The sequence below is a fragment of the Miscanthus floridulus genome, chromosome 2 (genome assembly GCF_019320115.1).
Source record: "Miscanthus floridulus cultivar M001 chromosome 2, ASM1932011v1, whole genome shotgun sequence".
NCBI lineage: Eukaryota > Viridiplantae > Streptophyta > Magnoliopsida > Poales > Poaceae > Miscanthus > Miscanthus floridulus.
This window is the reverse complement of record NC_089581.1, coordinates 139,517,342-139,535,668: the sequence shown is the minus strand read 5'-3', so window position 1 is coordinate 139,535,668 and position 18,327 is coordinate 139,517,342. Positions and strand designations below refer to the sequence as shown.

At 45.5% G+C, this 18,327-nt stretch overlaps 2 protein-coding genes across 3 annotated transcripts; one reads left to right on the top strand and one right to left on the bottom strand.

Annotated features, from left to right (window-relative positions):
• The first annotated feature begins 5,907 nt into the window (after positions 1-5,907).
• LOC136531149 (nascent polypeptide-associated complex subunit alpha-like protein 1) lies at positions 5,908-7,880 on the top strand. The gene is made up of 4 exons (XM_066523857.1): positions 5,908-6,075; positions 6,476-6,557; positions 7,087-7,217; positions 7,303-7,880. Exons 1-4 carry the CDS (start codon positions 6,004-6,006, stop codon positions 7,639-7,641), a joined length of 624 nt encoding a protein of 207 aa, XP_066379954.1. The 5' UTR covers positions 5,908-6,003; the 3' UTR covers positions 7,642-7,880.
• A 3,621-nt stretch (positions 7,881-11,501) lies between these two features.
• LOC136531131 (probable E3 ubiquitin-protein ligase RHC1A) lies at positions 11,502-13,648 on the bottom strand. 2 transcript variants are annotated; one of them, XM_066523851.1, is made up of 3 exons: positions 13,483-13,648; positions 13,088-13,124; positions 11,502-12,563 (listed from the first exon to the last, which is right to left on the bottom strand). In XM_066523851.1, the coding sequence occupies exon 3, from the start codon at positions 12,536-12,538 to the stop codon at positions 11,681-11,683; it is 858 nt and encodes a 285-aa protein (XP_066379948.1). In that variant the 5' UTR covers positions 12,539-12,563; positions 13,088-13,124; positions 13,483-13,648; the 3' UTR covers positions 11,502-11,680. The 2 variants fall into 2 exon arrangements, with proteins under 2 accessions (XP_066379948.1, XP_066379942.1); XM_066523845.1 differs by lacking the exon at positions 13,088-13,124.
• Between the last annotated feature and the right edge of the window lie 4,679 nt (positions 13,649-18,327).

Below are 18,327 nucleotides of genomic sequence, written 5' to 3'. Positions count from 1 at the left end.
TGGCTCGGATGATGTGCTAAGATGACACGAGGTTTATACTGGTTCGGGTAGAATGTCCCTACATCCAGTTCATTGCTGCTGCTCATGTTACTAGCACTAAAAGTTCATAGTAGGGGTTATAAATAGGCGAGAGAGGGACATGTCCCAAGTCTTTGATGGAAAGGTTGAACCGGTGCTGAGAGCTCGGTCCCTGCTTCGTTGTATGTTCATGTGTTCTAGTCTAGTCAGGGTTCGAGTCTGAATCATTGTGATGTGTTGTGATTGTTGGTTTCGATCATTGGTTCGATCGTTGGTTCGATGCCCCCTAATGGGATGCCCTGCTTTCCCTTTTATAGGCTAAGGGAAAGAATAGGTTATAGCAGAGGGAAAAAAGGAGAATCAGAAGGAGAAGAAGTCCTCTAGGATCGCCAGGTCCTTCTTCTCTTCTATGTGGGTCCCACCGACCCTATAGACGTCAACAGGGATAGCTTCACGTCATGGCCCTGTTTGTCACTAGCGCCATGCACATGCATCATCTCCTGGTCATAGCGCTCCACTTCATCCTGGTAGACGTCGTGGCGAACTAACGTGCCTTTTAGTGTTCGTATAAGGGTTAGGCGGAACAATATTGGTTCACCCGACACTGTTCCTGATGTGAATCCTCAAGGATGGCTCGTCACGACCATGGGTTACATCAGGGTGGGCCGGTCACCTTCTTGGTGTCAGAGCTTTGACCTAGGCCCATTGGCTTGGATCTAGAGTGGTTGGTGGTGGTATGGGTCTCCGTCAGGTGAGGCGAAGCCAGCGGCCCCAGGGTCAGGCGAGGCAGAGTCCTCCCCCAGAGGTCGGGCGAGGCAGAGTACAAACCCAAGCCTTGGGCGAGGCAAAGCCCAAACCCAAGGGTTGGGTGAGGCAGAGCCAGCCCTTAGAGGTCGGGCAAGGCAGAGCTCATGGCCATGGTGTTGGGTGAGGCGGAGCCCGCCCTCAGGGGTTGGGCGAGGCGGAACCCATGGCCTTAGTGTCAGGCGAGGCAGAGCCCAAACCCAAGGGTCGGGAGAGGCAGAGCCAGCCCTTAGAGATTGGGCGAGGCGAAGCCCATGGCCTCGGTGTTAGGAGAGGTGGAGCCACCCTTAGGGGTCGGGTGAGGCAGAGCCCACGACCTTGGTGTCGAGCGAGGCAGAGCCAACCCTTAGGGGTTGAGCGAGGCAGAGCCTGTGGCCTCGGTGTTGAGCAAGGTGGAGCCAACCCTCAGGGATCGGGCGAGGCGAAGCCCATGGACTTGGTGTTGGGCGAGGCGGAGCCAACCCTCAGGGGTCCGGCGAGGTAGAGTTTGCGCACCTAGGGGTTGGTTGGAGTTGTAGTCATGCTCTTGACTGCTTGGATGAATCAATGTTGATGGTTATTAGCTCCTCCTCTTTGGGTACCCTGATATTGGTCCTCGACACTACCTCTCCCTCCTTAGTTGTTTCTTTGTTAGCAGTGTTCTTCTTCTTCCTTGTAGTCTTTGTTGTTGCTGCCTTAGTGGTGGGAGTTGATGTTTCCTCTCCCTCCTTTGCTGGTTCATCCTCACTAGGTTTCTACTTCTTCCTTCCAGACTTAGTGGTTGTCTTCTTGGTCCTCTTCCTATACATAATGTATTAGTAACTTAGATAGATTAGTGTAACAATAACTAATGAAATTGCAAAAGAAACATACCTTTTTTTGGTGCCTGTTAGTGGACACCTCTAGCTAGTGGCTCTATGGCCAAGCTCACCACAACTCTTACATGTCACTTGCCTTGTTGCTTTCCCTATCCTCTCCAAACAGCTGAGAATCCTATTCTTCCTTTGTCTCCTAGGTCCTTTCTTTTTCTTGGCCACTAGTGGAAACACTTTGAAGCCCTTGTCAACTATAGGCTATTGTTGCTTATCAGTTATGTTGGGTATCACACCTGCATAAGCTGCCTATAACTTCTCCACTGAGTAGTACCCATTGACATACTTTTCCATGTCTAGCTGCCTTTTAGTGGTGATCACATCAAGGGCATGTGGGCAGAGCTTGCCACTAACCTACCACTCCCTATATGTACACTCCTGCAGATCTAGGTAGACAACATGCCTTCTTATCTCCTCACCCTTGTACATCACAGTCACTTTAGCTTCTTAGGGATTCCCTTTAGTCACTTGGAGATGATCTAGTCCCTTGCTGGTAGCATTTAGCTGGTGAATGACAGCAGGAAGGATGGCACTAGTCAAAGCTAGTGAGATCTTGCTTCTTTTCTCAAACAAGACCATTGTCTTGATCCTAATTGCATTTGCAAGGGAGTCCAGTGGCAGGTCTTTGAGCTGTTTGATCCAAGCATTCCAGCACTCAACAAGATTATTGTTTATGTAGTCACACTTAATGTCTGTTGAGAACTTGCTTCTAGCCTAGAGTAACTTGTGATGCTCATTTAGCCAAGGTAAGATGTCTGCTGGCCAATCAATAACAACATCATCTGATTTTGTATGCTCTAGACTGCTACAAGCATCATCTATGCATTCAACATTTCCTTGCTCTGCTGTTACACTGGATGTGGCATGAACACTATGCTCATTTGGCACATTTCCTGCTGCTGCATCTCTGTTCTGTCTAGATGATACCTTGTCCTTGTCAAGTACTTCACAGCTGACATCCATTTCCTTCTCATCTCATCTAGCTTCTATCATCTCCCTGAACTGCTCATCAGTAGTAACCTTCTATTATGTCCCACTCTCCTTGTCCAGGCCCCAAACAACTAGCTACTGCCCACTACCCTAAATGATCTTTCTAGCCATTTCATCCACAAATTTAGACAGAGAGCAGTGACTGGTAAGATCAATCCAAACATCATGCTCTTGGTCATCCATTTCGATAGATCCATAATCAACATTGGCTGTGTGCTTAGCAACGCTAATGTGGATTCTAAATGCATTGTCAGGATCAATCTAGACAATAATCATAAACAAATAAAGAAACATGTGGAGTTAGGAGACATCCAACTCCAAAACACTATGGGACCCCAAAAACTACACCAAACACTACAACACATCGAACTTACCAAGGAGGGCAGTCAATCCACTTCATCTTAAGGCATACGATCAACAATAATGGGTACCGCAACATTACTACAATCAAATGGACCACCAATCAAATCAAAACCCTAGATTAGGGAACGCAACTGGGGAAATAGGGTTTAGGGGAGTACGGGCAGCACCTAGTATGGTCGTCCTGTGTCCAAGGAAGGGGAAGGAGACTCGATGCCACCGCCGCCATGTCCGCCACAGCCGCCGTTGTTGTCGCCAGGAGTGGGGAAGAAGGGGGAGTGGACTGGGTTTGACTTGGGGCTAGGCCGGCTAGAGACAGAAGAAGGAGGTGAGGGCAGCGTGGTCATTTTGCGTCCCAAGTTAGGGCTCCTAGGCTCCCTGCCGCACTGGCGTGCCCATCTGGCGTGCCACCTCAGCAAAAATGGCAAAACATAGGATGGTTATTGTTTGCGATGACAAATGTGTAGGGGTGCACACAAAGTTGGCAAACGAAGGAGTGTCATCCGTAAGGATGGCAAAAAGTTAAAAATCCCCCGAGCCCTGGGTTCGCCCATGGTTGAACCCGCTCGTATCTATGGGTCTGGCACTTAGAGCATGTTCAATGCAAACATATAATATTGGTGGAATGGTGGTCTTAGATGAGTAAAGATGTTAAATGCTCTTAAACCCGTGCCAAGGTATCAACGCCACACGCATGACAACTTAAAAAAAGGAAACGACAAATTGTTTTGCACAAGAAGTAAGAAGAAACATTGAAACAACAACTTTATTTCACCCTCTCGGTCTCTCTCCTAAGGGAGTGTTTGGTTCACTCTTCACCTCCTAATTCTAGTCCCATTTAATCACTTTTTACCCAAACACTTTGACTAAATGGGCTTTAGCCAAATAGTCACTCAAATGTTGCCAAATGGGACTAAACCTCACCTTTTAGTCACTTTGGAGCCAAACACCCTGACTAAGGGCTTGTTTGGTTCCCACCTGCTAAAGTTTAGCTACTAAAACCAATGATCAATTTTTTTTAATAAACCAATGACTAAACTTTAGTCACCCCTGTTTGATTCTAGTGACTAAAAGTGACTAAAGACCATTAAAGCAGTTCAACAAAGACCAAACTACCCTTAATGAATACCAAAATCAGGGTGGAGAACCAGCAATAATGAGGGGCATCTTTTGTCCACTAGGCACTTTAGCCTACTTTTAGCTACTCTTGGGTGACTAATGTGACTAAACTACTTTAGTCCCTTTTTAGTCAGTTTGTTTGGTAGTTTAGTAGCTAAAGTGACTAAAATTTAGTAGCTAAACTTTAGCAGGGAGAACCAAACAATTTCCCCTGCTACTAAACTTTAGTCACTTTACCTACTAAACTACCAAACAAACTGACTAAAATAGTTTAGTTACATTAGTACTCTAAGGAGGTGTTAAAGTGGGCTAAAGTGCCCAGTGAACACGAACTGTCCCTCATTATTGCTGGTCACTAATCCTGATTTGGGCATTAATTAAAGATAGTTTGATCTTTTTTAAACTGCTTTAATGGCCTTTAGTCACTTTTAGTCACTAGAACCAAAGAGTGGTGACTAAAGTTTAGTCATTGGTTTTAGTAGCTAAATTTTAGTCATGGGAAACCAAATAGGGCATAAAAAAGGGACTAAAAGACCTCTTTTAGTCTCTTTTACTCCACCAAACTAAACATGGGATGACTAAAGTTTAGGAGCTGGTTTAGGTAACTAAATTTTAGGAGGTGCAAATCAAACAGACACTTAAGACTATCACTACCTCTGCAGATGTAAGAGCATCTCTAATAGTTCCCTAAATCTCCTCATAATCCTTGTTTTTTTAGAAAAATTAAAAAAAGCCCTCTCCAACAACTCCTAATGTATCCTCTATTCTTTTAGCGCTCGGGGAAACTCCAACAAACCGCCTAAAGTTATGCGTCGTATACATCGCGCGGATCGGTCTTCTCCCGCGCCTGCTTCCCTATTGGCGCGGTCTTTTGGCATGGAAGGCTACTTCGTGCGCGAAGCAGAGTTCGTCGTCGCGCTGGTGATCGAGGATCGGCGTTTCGGACATGACACGGTTGGACATGTGCGCCGTGGCGCGGTCAGTGCCCGTCGGGGAGCAGACCGCACGGGAGCTGCCGCACGACCTCGCAGCGGGGCAGGTGGGCATCGACGTCCGGATGCGCGCGTGTCCAGTTCAAGGTCACCGGCGTCAGGAGCAGGGGCTACGACCTGCAGGCGTTTTGCTCGCCCGTGGTCATCGGCCTCGCGCCGTTGTCTGCGCGGGTTCCAGAGCGTGCCGTGCGACGTAGCCATCTCGTGAGGCTGTAGGCAACGACACCGGCCACATGCATATGCATGCATGGCCTGCGTGCCTCGCGAAGTCTCCTTCGGCCGGCTAGGAGGAGGCCACTGCTAGGGCAACACGAAGGAAGGAGGCGGCGGCGGCGTAGGTACACGCGAGCACGAAGACTTTCGCGTGGAAAAAAAAGTATTGCAAAAAAAATTAAGTGGGACCAAATTTTGATTTTTTAGTTAAAATATTGGGTGCTACTGGAGATAGACTTCTTTTTCCCTTCCGATATCATTTTAGGAGTTATAAAACATGGTGTTTTTAGGAAAAAAAATAAAAAAAAAACTCTTAAAGATGCTCTAACTATGTCCTATTGCAACCCTCTTTTGCTGACTGGCTGAGGCATATGATGACTAGGGTGTAGCCTTGGGTGGGGTCTACACCAGCGCTCCCCGCCTCCTCGTCACGGCGTCACCAACCACCCTCCATCAGACGCTATATTTGTACGACCCTTTTAGAGGGATATGCAAATTCCAACAAATGGAGGTGTTTATTGTGATCCAACCTTGAATAAATAATGCGGCAGAGCAAAGTGCCCCCCGCCCTTTCCCTTTGTGCGAGTCTGCTCTAGGGTTTTTGCCAAGCCGCCGCTCTGCCCTCGCATCCCCTTCCACAACACCGAGACACCAAGATGACGGCGCAGACTGCGGAGGAGCTCGCCACCCAGATCGAGCAGCAGAAGCTCGAGGAGCAGAAGACCGAGGTGAGATTTCGCACACACTCCTCCCGACCGGTCCGAATCAGAAGGGGAATCGGTGTCGCATAGGCTATGGATACTGTGATCCAAAAGAGATTTGATGTTTTATTGCTAGCTGCAGATCCACGAACCTGGAGTAGATTAATTTCGTAGGTGGTTCTTGCTGGATCATGTAAAGCTCCATCTTTTTATATTATTTATTATTTTATTATTATGGACGGTGAGGAAATGGTTGGTTCTGATAGTTTTGGTCTTTTGCGGATTGTTATTGTTTTTTTTTACGCGGGACGGCGCGATCCTTTTAATCTCGGTTGCCGTCTTGCAATATGTTTTCGTGGTACTGTTGTCCATCAATATTCTGACATGTGTGACACCGGCATACTTATCTGTTGAATGCCATGGACAGGCAGAGGAGGTTGTGGTGGAGGATGAGGAGGATGACGATGAGGACGACGACGATGATGACAAGGATGATGATGAACTCGATGGTGAGTCACAATGATCTGAGAATGTCTCTTTAGTGCTATTCAGGTTGATAATATGTGGAATAGTGACGAAAGAAATGTCTTGATATCTTAAGCTTGTAATGTTTATAATTTGTTGTCACCCTTCACCTGTCTGTCTCATTTCTGTGAAATGATTTGGCACTTCTAGTGGTTCTGGATCCTTAATCGTGAACTGCTGTACATAATAGAGCAAAGGGCATGTATAGTTTTGTTTCTGGCACTGTAAATTGATATGTTAATGTGATTTGGAGTGTAAAGTGAAGTTTATCGTGAGCAGGATTTCCCCATATCTGATGTATCATATTTCTGTGTATTTTTAGCCTGTTATTGACTTTTGTATCAATGTATGAAGGTCCAGAGTGGATTTTGTTAAGTTTGAGGTTATGCTTAGCTTGTAGATAGTTTTCCTGTTTCCCTGTACCTTTTGAATTTGCTGTCTGTTTTATCTCTGGTGTGTGGAACAATTTCAACACCTGTGTCTGACAAGTATTGGTCACATTTTCATCTTCAGGACACGAAGGGGATGCCAGTGGCAAGTCAAAGCAAAGCAGGAGTGAGAAGAAGAGCCGCAAGGCCATGCTGAAGCTTGGTATGAAGTCCATCACTGGTGTCAGCCGTGTCACTGTGAAGAAAAGCAAGAATGTAATTCACCACCATTCACTCAGATCTCGCAAACTGGTATATCTTTTGTGTTGTCCGGCTAACCAGATATATATTTTCTTTCCAGATACTGTTTGTCATCTCCAAGCCAGATGTGTTCAAGAGCCCGAATTCGGACACCTATGTCATATTCGGCGAGGCCAAGATCGAGGACCTCAGCTCCCAGCTGCAGACCCAGGCCGCAGAACAGTTTAAGGCTCCTGACTTGAGCCAGATGATCTCGAGCCCAGAGACATCTGGCCCAGGCCAGGAAGACAACGAGGAGGAGGTCGATGATACTGGTGTTGAGGCCAAGGACATTGAGCTGGTGATGACCCAGGCATCTGTTTCGAGGCCCAAGGCTATCAAGGCCCTCAAGGCTTCTAATGGGGACATTGTCACTGCCATTATGGATCTGACAAATTAGAGTGTTGTTTCTGTCGAACCAATTTTCCTTTCGAGTGCTATGGAATGCCACTGGAGTGTTATCTGTGGACCATGTTCTTAGATGATGATGTTATCATGATTACTTCTTCTGTCAAGGTCATTCAAACACGGTGTCATCTTTGCTGGCTTGCTATATGGCAATAGTTTATAGCCCAGGCTGTTTCAGTAATGTCACAGTTTTCTATGGCTCTGGTATTTCAGTAATGTCACAGTTTTCTATGGCTCTGGTATTTCTGCAATGCCACAGTTTTGTTGCATTTTTCTTTACCTCTGCTGTGATATGATCACTGTCAGCTCCTCTGTTGCATTTTTCTATTGCTTTTTATTCCAGTAGTGCTTTTTATTCCAGTGTCGGAATCTCTCGTCAGCCATTTTTTTTTATTTATTCCATTAAGTTCTGCTGCTCTTTTGTAGCCCTAGCAGGGCGGCTCGTGTTCGGGTTTTGTGCGATTTGCAGTTGCTCTGTTCGGCTAGGGAAATTAAGCAAAAATCCCGTTTTGTGCTACCGTCTACCGATGGAAAACCTCGGAACATACACGAGTCGATGTCCTTGAAACACTGACGAGCAAATACAGATTCAATGGGTTTGGTGAAGCCAAAGTCTTATGAGACTTTGGTGCTCTGGAGGATGGTGTGAGGGACGGTAGAATCGCGGTCGTCCCCCGCCAGGGGAGTTTATAAAAAAAAAAAAAAAAAAAAAAAATCGCCATTTCCATCTTCTATAATGAGATATACCATCAGACAGAGGCGCAAAGATCTATTTCTCATTTAAAGCATTTCGAGACTAATACTAATATAGTTGTAGAAAGAGTATCCCTTTTTATCCGGACTTCAAGCAGTTTAGCTTTAACTGTGTTAATGGTCTCACATTATTGGTCTATAGAGAATCCCTTTTTATCCGGACTTCAAGCAGTTTAGCTTTAACTGTGTTAATGGTCTCACATTATTGGTCTATAGAGAATCAAAGTAAATTTATCAATGAATCGCGAAATGCTATGGTTCTTCCGTATGATTTCTAAAGTTATTCAGAAGTAATTCATCGAGATCGTGCACCTTTTCTTATTTATAAAAAAATACTAAAAATATTCTAAAGTGCAGCCGGATAGATCCAATCTATTCTTAAAATAGACAACTCGCACACACTGCATTTCAAAAAAAAAAATCAATACACCAACCACTACAGTTTGAGCGGGCAGTACTCCGGTTTCCAGCGGGAACGGTGTGTGTCCTGACCTGGCTATCAGTATCACGAAGGATATGCATTTTGGTGTATTTTGCAAGCAATTCCTAAGAAAGAGCCCAGAAAAGCACTGCACACTTCAGTTTCGGCAGCATTCGGAGTTGTAGTCATTTGGCTTGATAAAAACATGTTTTCGATGCTTGGCCCTTGTTGGGTTCAGATTTGAAAGCTTCCCGTCTGACCCCAAGGCGCAGAAGAAGAGCGAGGACATCTTGACTTGAATCTAACACTTAACAAACAAATAAACTTATAGTATGGTAGTAGTTTCAATCATTTATACGTTACTCTCTTAGCCCTGGAAAGAATAAAATTAACAATTCTACGTAGTTACGGGTAACTATTTTGAGTTTCATCCAAATTTATACAAATTAAGTAGTATGATCTAAAATAAATATCGTTATATTTATCATGGAATATGTTTTTATAGCTTATGCTGTTATTGTACTAGTACCTGCCGTGTGCCGTGTGCCGTGTGCCGTTGCCTCCTTTGTCGAAGGGTGGATATGCCCTGTTTGTTTCGCTGAAATTTTGCTTATGCTGATTTGTTGCGAGAAAAAAACATTACGTTAAAGTAGTACTCAAGAACAAGAGTATAACAGGAGCAGGAGCTGGTAAGCTAAGGCCCTGTTTGGTTGAGCTTTTGGCTTTGGCTTTTGGCCCCAAAAGCCAAAAGCCCAACCAAAGGGGCTGCTTTTGGAGGGTGCTTTTTCAGAAGTAGCTGCTTTTCCGTAGTTCATTTTTGAAAGCTGGGTTGACCCTGCTTTTGGCTTTTGGCTTTTTGCTTTTCGAAATTGGTGGAATAAAAAGCTCTTCCATAGTTGTTTTAAGAGAGATAAAGATAAAAGGTATATTTTATACTTGTTTAACCAAACAGCTTTCAGCTTTTCTACAGCTCACGGTCCACAGCAGCTTTTCCACAGCTCACAGTCCACAGCAGCTTTTTCTCAAAGCCACAGCTCAACCAAACAGGACCTAAATGTGTGTGTGTGTTTTTTTCACCTGCGTGGCGTTTTGCTATTGCTCGCGATCGTTCGACACCCGTGGTCTACAGCTATGCCGTGTACGCCACAGATGGTTACTGTGCATCCGCGCCGCGCCGCGCCGCGCCTGTATGACTGGTGGCCCATTCCCAATCCCATGGGCCATGGGTTCCGTTCCGAGCCCAGGAACGCCTGCGCGTCCAGCAGGCTGCGCAATCACAACCCCAGCCCCAGTGGGAAAAATTGGCCGGACAGCAACGTGCTCTCCTCTCGTGGTCACCACAAGCAGTCCCCCCCTGGGACGATGACAGCAAAACGGCGGAAGTTTCGCAGGAATTCGAGGATAAGGACCCGGCAAGGCACCAACGAGCCGCGACGAATCAGGACAGGTACACGCCATCCAATCATTCTCACTCGTGCGTCCTCCATCAACTGCCCTGCCCTGCCCCATGGCTGGAAATTCAGGGTTGCTTCGCGCCACCACATCAGCACATGCCGGCGAAAGTCCACTTGGAGATAAACTCTAGCGAAACCGTGGACACGAAGACGACGGCCGGTATTTCTAGTCTAGTCTACCGTCTGCTATGCTACCATCGGGATCAGAATAAGAATATATAATATATAGTGACAGAGAAAGAAGCACCGACTGCAACAGTTGTTATACCTGACAAAAACAGCTTGTCATTGTCATCACCTTTTTCGTATCTGATGATGATAACCATCCAAAGTGATTAGCGTAGAACTCACGCACTGGCAGGTATAGTAGAGTAAAAAACAAAGAAATTGAGTTCGAGTGATCTCATTGAAGGGTTACACCGCGTCAAGTTCAGCAGTGGTTTTCGAATGCTGGCTGAGGCTTGTTTCTGTTTTTTTTTTTCTCCAGCCGGAGCAGTGTTTTTCTCTCACAACGTTCCAGCATAAACAGTGTTTTTTAGCATGAACCATAAATAATCCATTTCAGCCGAACTCTGTATGCATCATGGATCAGCTACCAGTTTACAAACGAGACATCCATCAGAGAAGCACATCCACCATTGGGTAAGTCATCAGAAGGGTCATAATCAACGCAAGTTTAACACAAAAAAAAAAATCAGTTAACTGCAAGTAGCTTAATACAGAAATCAACACAACGCCCAATTTCAATACAAGATCCATACAAATGCCTGCCATTGGCTTAATTATTAATATAACCCTGAGTAGGTTGGCATGCACAAGGTACCATTAGGTGAAAACAAAGCAACAACTGGCTAAGGGAAGCTAGGTAAACAGTAGCCGGCAGATAAACCAACCAAATAGCATTGACTCCAATGTGAGTATTTTTCCAGTCAATTATGTCCATATATTTATTTTTCTCACAGGGACAAATCTTTCGTAAATGAAAGCACAAACATCTAACCAAGAGGTGCTAGAGCAGATGGTAAACGAACGGTCAGGTTTCTGGCTTCACTATTATCAGATCATAGTCGTCATCTTTATCTTTTCTGGTAACTGTGGACTTTATGAATAATTGTAAACAATCAGCCGAACATGGGCAATCATAACTGTAGCCTCTTCTAAAAAGAAGTTGAACAGCCATTAGGCTTATAATTGTTTGCAAGCTCACAAGTAAACAAAATCGAGTAGCAAATGATGATACCGTGGTAAAATAATATACTTGCAACAAGAAACATTATGTGGCGATCATTAACAAACCATACAGTACAGATTGAGTACTAAAGATCCCACACATTAAGGCCCATTAGACCAGCGTATTGACTAAAACAGTATTTCAAACCTGAGCAGGGTTACCAGAGACTAATCTAGCGAGAACTTGATGAGCGGAAAGGCCACAGGAACGAGAACGGGTTCCTTCTCCTTTGACGCCCATTGGTTCTCCCGCTGCTGCTTGAACTACTTGAGCTCTGGCTTTGGTTGGTTGACCTTGTGCGTGAGCAGCTAGCTCCTGTAATAGAACCCTGTGTTGGGAGCTCGTAACGGCAAACGGGACAGGAATTATGCTGCTCTAACCAAGGAACTATGCAATCGGAGTGGTATAAATGCTTGCATGGCATCTCTCTTGCTTCCGATCCCAACTCAAACTTCTCCTTGCAGACAGGGCAGTGCGAATCCCCACTGAGATGCCTCTGAGTGATCTTAACTGTGGGCATAGCATCGATCGAGGACTGCGCAGCAGGTGGTGGTCCTCGACGATTGTTCTGAGTCAATTGCTCGATAAGATCATCCAATCCAGGCCCAACAAAGTAGTCTGCAATGTTGGCCCTCCTCATGCCAACACCGCGTCGTCCATTGATGAAAACATCGAAACCATTGTCCTCCGTGAGATGACCAGGGAGCTGACCACGGAAGAGCAGCCATGGCCCTGAATCAAACTCCATCTCCAGGTCCGAAAAGATGTTTGGCCTTCCTCTGACATCAACCTCCCTGTTCATCCCTGCCATACCATGCCGCATCACGGCGGAGATCGCCTCCATGATCCCAAACCTTGGGTCACGATGCAAATCAGGATCCATCCCTACGAAGTGGCTCATGAGAGAATCTACATCATCCATTTCAGCCACAAACCCAGAATCACAGTAGGGACACACCATCTCCCGGCCACGAGGCCTCACCCTCTGTCGGCATTGGTAACACCAGTGTGATTGCCTGCCAACTGACATTTCTTCTAAATGTATCGCCTCCCAACTGCAAAACAGACAAAATTTCCAAGATCTGAGCACAAAGCTCCACTAGACAGATATAGTCATATAAAATTTGAAAACAACTTACATGATCCAATTAGAACACCCAATACAACTACGTCGATAAGAATCTATGATCTGAGCCATATAAAATCTAAAACCGAGAAGACTCAATTGAGTAGCCAAGAATATATATATTTTTTTAAAAAAAACTTTCCAGATAAGCAGCTATAACAATTCTCTTTGCAGTGAACAGATTATTCCAAGAAACATAATACAACTATGCGTATTTTCGTGCAGTTGTTCGTAACGAGTCAAGTAAGTAAACTCTTCACATGTCTTATGAGGACCAAGATGTGAACTGGAACGATCGAAATTGTTAAACTTTGCCTCAGGCAACAGAAACTACTAAAGCTTTTCTCCAACCGACTTTCCAAACAAATCTCATGCCTTTCTTCCCACTATTATTTTCTTTAATAGGAAGGCAGCGAAAGGAGAGGGGAGAGGCAAAGATGATTTATTCCATACGTGAATAGGTTTCTCCTGATTTTGGCTCGATGTGTTCCTGAAAACAGGTAACAGAGTGGAAAACTCAAAATGGATGAAATCCAAGATTTTTTTTTAAAGAAACTGCACCCGTCAGGCCGTCACCATACAGTCCCCCTCCTCAATTGAGCACCAACAAGTTATTACCGCGCGAGGGGCGCCTACCGAGATCGTTCGATCGATCTCCCACGCTGAAGAACAGCACCAAGAAAACCCTAAACCAACCGCGGACGGAAGGACGGGTCGGGTTGGATTCGTGGGGGCACCACGTGGCACACGAACCCCACAACAGACTGAATGAATGGAGAAAGAAATGTTTGGATCCGAGTGGGCACGGAACAAGGAAATCCACAAACCCGGAAGCACGGATTACTTACCCAACGGATGAAGAAACCGTCTATCCCGACCTTAGTCCTCCACCGCCACCACGAGGGAGGAGCGGCGCCGCGCAACCACCACCAGACGGGGGAGAGGGGGGAGGAGCGGAGGCCGCCACGAACAGAGCGTGTGGGGAGCGGAATGATGAAAAGGAAGACACGGGGGCCGCCAGAGACCGCGATTACACCCGCTTGACTCCGCCCTGGGCCCACACCCCACCCTCAGTGCCGCAGTCCTTGTCCCCGCTCTTGGGCCCACACGGCAGCGGCAGGCCGTCCCGGCGGGCCCGGCGGGTAAGCAAGGCATCGATCGATGCCCCCTCGTGTCCCGAGCCCGGGGGCGCGCGCCCCCTTGGCCCTTGCTTTCAGCGAGATGCTTCCGCTAGTGGCCGGGACCGGCCGGGCGGGGAGTGTGCCGCGCACCCCGCCGACATGTGGGCCCAGTAATGGAGCTGAGCCCACCCGTGGTTTGGGTGGGGCCCAGCGCTAAATGTTCCGCTCCGCATGCCGCGCGATACGAGGCTGGATCGGCCGTCTGTGGGAAGAACGGACGGACGGATGGGGAGGTCCTGTCACGTGGTGCTGCGTCATTGTGTCGGGACTCGGGAGTGGGTTGCCATAAGTTTGTTGGGCATGTTTAGTTCTCGTCGAAATTCAAACTTTGGCACTATAAAAAAAGAAGATTCTTTATTACATCAAATTTGGAGTACATACATTGGGTACTAAATATTGACGAAATAAAAAACTAATTGCACAGTTTGATTGTACTTTACGAGACGAACATTTTGAACCTAATTAGTCAACGATTGGATAATTATTACCAAATACAAACAAAATGCTACAGCGTGCTAAAGTAATCTACAGTATTCGGCGCGCCGATTCCGGGCAGGCCTCGTTTAGTTGGCGATTTTTTTGGGAAATGGTACTGTAGCACTTTCGTTGTTATTTGGCAATTATTGTCCAATCATAGTCTAATTAGGCTTAAAAATTCATCTCGTGAATTTTGTCTAAACTGTGTAATTAGTTTTATTTTTTATTTATATTTAATGCTTCATGCATGCGTCTAAAAATTCGATGTGACGAGAAATCTTGAAAAATTTTGCAAAATTTTAGGAACTAAACAGGCACTTGGTAAACGCTAGGAGGAACTGTAATCTCGTGGCACAGGACATGCTTCGCTCGCTTCCGTATGGACCCTTTCACAATATACACCTATAAGACGGTCTTCAACAACCACAACTCAAAATATAAGACACATTCGTTCTTTGAGTAACGTTACATGCAAAGAGTTTAATATCTATTTTTAGTCTTCTCCAACAACAAGACTGAAAGCTCTAGTTTGGTTTTGGTTAATTGATGAAACCCTAAGTGCTAACCTAGTTTATCAAGATGATTATGAGATAGGTAGCACTACTCTAAGTGATGAAGCAATGGCGAAGATCATGACAATAATGATGGCATGGTGATGGTCAAATGCTTAAACTTGGAAAAGAAGAAAGAGAAAAATAAAAGGCTCAAGGCAAAGGTATAAAATATAGGAGCCATTTTTGTTTTAGTGATCAAGACATTTAGTGAGTGTGATCATATTTAGGATAGATAGCCGTACTATTAAGAGTGAAACTCATATCGGAATACGGTTATCAAAGTGCCACTAGATGCTCTAACTCATTGCATATGCATTTAAGATCTAGTGGAGTGCTAACACCCTTGAAAATATTTATGAAAATATGCTAACACTTGTGCACAAGGTGATACATTTGGTGGTGTTGGCACATCTACAAAGGAGGTGGTGTTTGCAGGGTTGAGATGGGCGAGATTCGGCGCTTTCGGGAAAATGGAATACCTATTTTCTATTGCGCTGGATACAAATTCTTGTGGTTGGCACATTGGAGCAAGGGTGAAGAAGTTAGAAGTGAAAACGAGTTGATCGCGAAGACGCTGGCATCGGTCAACTGACCGGACGCTGGGTCTGGAAGCACCGGACCCTAGCAGCGTGCGTCCGGTCAAACTGACGGGTCTGCACAGTACCGAGGGTATTGCACCGGACACTGGTCTATGTCCGATCAAGGTGGACCGGACGCGTCCGGTCGAAGAAATACGCCTCGGGGAGCTTATTGGAAACAACCGGACATTGAGGCTTCTGCGTCTGGTCAGTTTTGCCGGAGCGTCTGGTCAGCTTCGTAGCCGTTGAAATCTGACGAACAGCGTTTGAAGACGATGACACGTGGCGCACATCGCACGACCGGACGCTGAGGTCTAGCGTCCGGTCAATATGACCTGTAACACCCCTGGTGTTAGGCTTGCCTAATTGCACTTACATTCCATAAACATGAGCATCATTCATCCATTCATGAGCATATATCACTTGAAACATGTGAAACATGACTATGAAACAAAAGTATCATTTCAATTGTTTTTCATCATTTCAGTACATTCAGTGCTTGATTATTGTATGACCAATGTGTGGTATGGCTAAATATATTGTTAAACATCTTAGCTATGCTTAGAAAGTCATTAGGAACAATGTTCATGTTGATCATTTTGCCTAATTAAGTTTCCAAGTCATGGGTTGACTTGTTTTGACCCTAGGACTCTTTGGTTTGACTGTTCAAAAAGTACCACTTAGAATATTTGCATGTCTGAGCAACCTAAAACAAAGTTGTAGCAAATTATATAAGGGACAAAAGTTATTTTGTGACCAAGTCATGAAAATGTGCACAACATGCTCAAAATGGTCCCACAAGTCAGAAATTAGGTTGGGTTCAACACTTAGAAATTTTCTAAGTATAAACTCTATTTTTTAGTTTCTTGAACATGACTTTGGCATGATTTTACTCTCTGTCCTTTACGAATTAGATAGTGATCTCTAAATGAGTTTTGTAGCTGGCATGTAGGTGTACAACTTTCGTTTTAAATTCTTTCGCTAACGATCAACGGATTTGGAGATAGAGCATCACCATTTGGCGCTGTCAGTCAGTTCCTTGTTCTCTGAATCGAGCTACAGTGTTTCGGCTTTAGACCATTCATGGCCGACTGAGGTCAGATGGTGGCCACCGCGTGTCCGCCACGCGCTCGGCTCGCCCTGACCACGCAGCGCGCTGGCTGGCTTGAAGAGGAGCGCGCCCTGCTGCCCTTCGCACACGTTCTGCCCTCATTCACCCCTCCATTGCCTTCCCCATTCACAACCGTAGCGCACCATCGACGCCATCAGCTCTGCCAAGCTCGCTCGAGCTCGCCGCGGCGTCACAGCCACCACCATCCAACCTGTAGCTCCGCCATCGCCTCACGGACCTCGCCAGCGCCCTCACGGAGCCAGCCAAGCTATAGGTGAGCGACATTGCCGAACCATGCACCACCGCGGCATGGCCACCGTGGTCGCCGCCGGTGATCTCATGTGGTCCCGCCTGACCGCTTCATCGTAGCCGTTAGCCGTAGCGTAGGAAGGTCCGCCTTGTTTACCAAGAGCTTACGTGCACCTTGTATGGCCACCAACCGTCGGGGTTCGCCGGAGCACCACCGTGCGCCATGGCCGAGCCGCCGTGGGCCATGGCTGACATCCCTGGAGTCCACTAGAGTCTAGTTTTAGGAGTGCTATGGATGTGGGAGGCCGAGGTGGTCACGCCGTCGCCCTTGGTTCCACCGGAGAAATCACCGCCGACGAGATGGCGTCGTTTCCGCGCCATTCGCCATCGTGCTCTGCTTTTCGGTCGCTGATGCGCGGGCCCCTTTTGTCAGCCGCCGCTGCTGCGAGGGAACCGGAGCTGGGCTGCGCTATTCTGGGCTGTGTGCGCGCGCAATTGTGGGCCGCCTAAGCCGTTCGGGCTGGCCCAGTAGCTGATTAGGTTTCCTCTTTGTTTTGTTTATTTTGTTTTTCACAGATTTGTGTGCACGATTCAAAATTTTGTAAATCAAGTTTGGTAGATCCAAATATTATGGTTCAAATTTTGTTGAGTTTCTGGTAATGTCTAGTATTTAATAAAAATATTATATGAGCACAGGTTTTAGAAATTTTGGATGAATTAAATAGGACTTTGAAATGTGTTTTTGGATGCATGCAAACTTGTTGAAATTTTATCTTGAGTTTCTATGGTCCAAAAATTATGAAATTTTGTGGGTATGCTAGTCTTGCTTAGTAGAAGCTCTGGTTAAAATTTCAGAGCTAGTGCATGTGTAGTTTTTGAATTATAGATTTTCTATTTATCATTGATTAATACTTGTGAGAATTTTTATAATTTTTCTATAGATCCAGTAAAGGTAAAAATTGGTGAGTGCTATTCTTATGATAGAGTGATACTAGGAAAAATGAGAAATCTGTTGCTTGACACTTTTAACTAAGGTTTCCTATTTATGCCTTTTAAGCACTTATGCCTTGTCATTTTTGTGTAGACTATTTTACTTATCCAAATGCCATGAAAATTTTATGGTAGTCTACTTAGAGTAGTACTATACTACTGTAATTTTCTTAGATTTTTATAAGCACCAAAAATATAGGTTGTTGTTATAGCCCTAGTTTAAAATAAAATAAAATAATCCTCTTTAATGCAAGTTAGTTAATAATGTAGCTTTGGTGTATCTTTGAAGCATTTGATAAGGTGTGTTGACTTAAACATATTAGTAGTAGAAGAGAATGCAGTAGATGACATGTGCTTGTAGTATATTTTCTTGGATGATGTTGGCTACCTTGCATTCAAACATATTCATTGTATTCATCTCATCCGATGCACCGATTGCATAAGCACTTACGCACATTATATCATATAGGATCGCAAACCAAGAACCCAGTCATCATACCCGAGGAGTCCGAGGAGCAGTTCAAGGTGCAGCCGCAGGAAGTGCCAGAAGCCG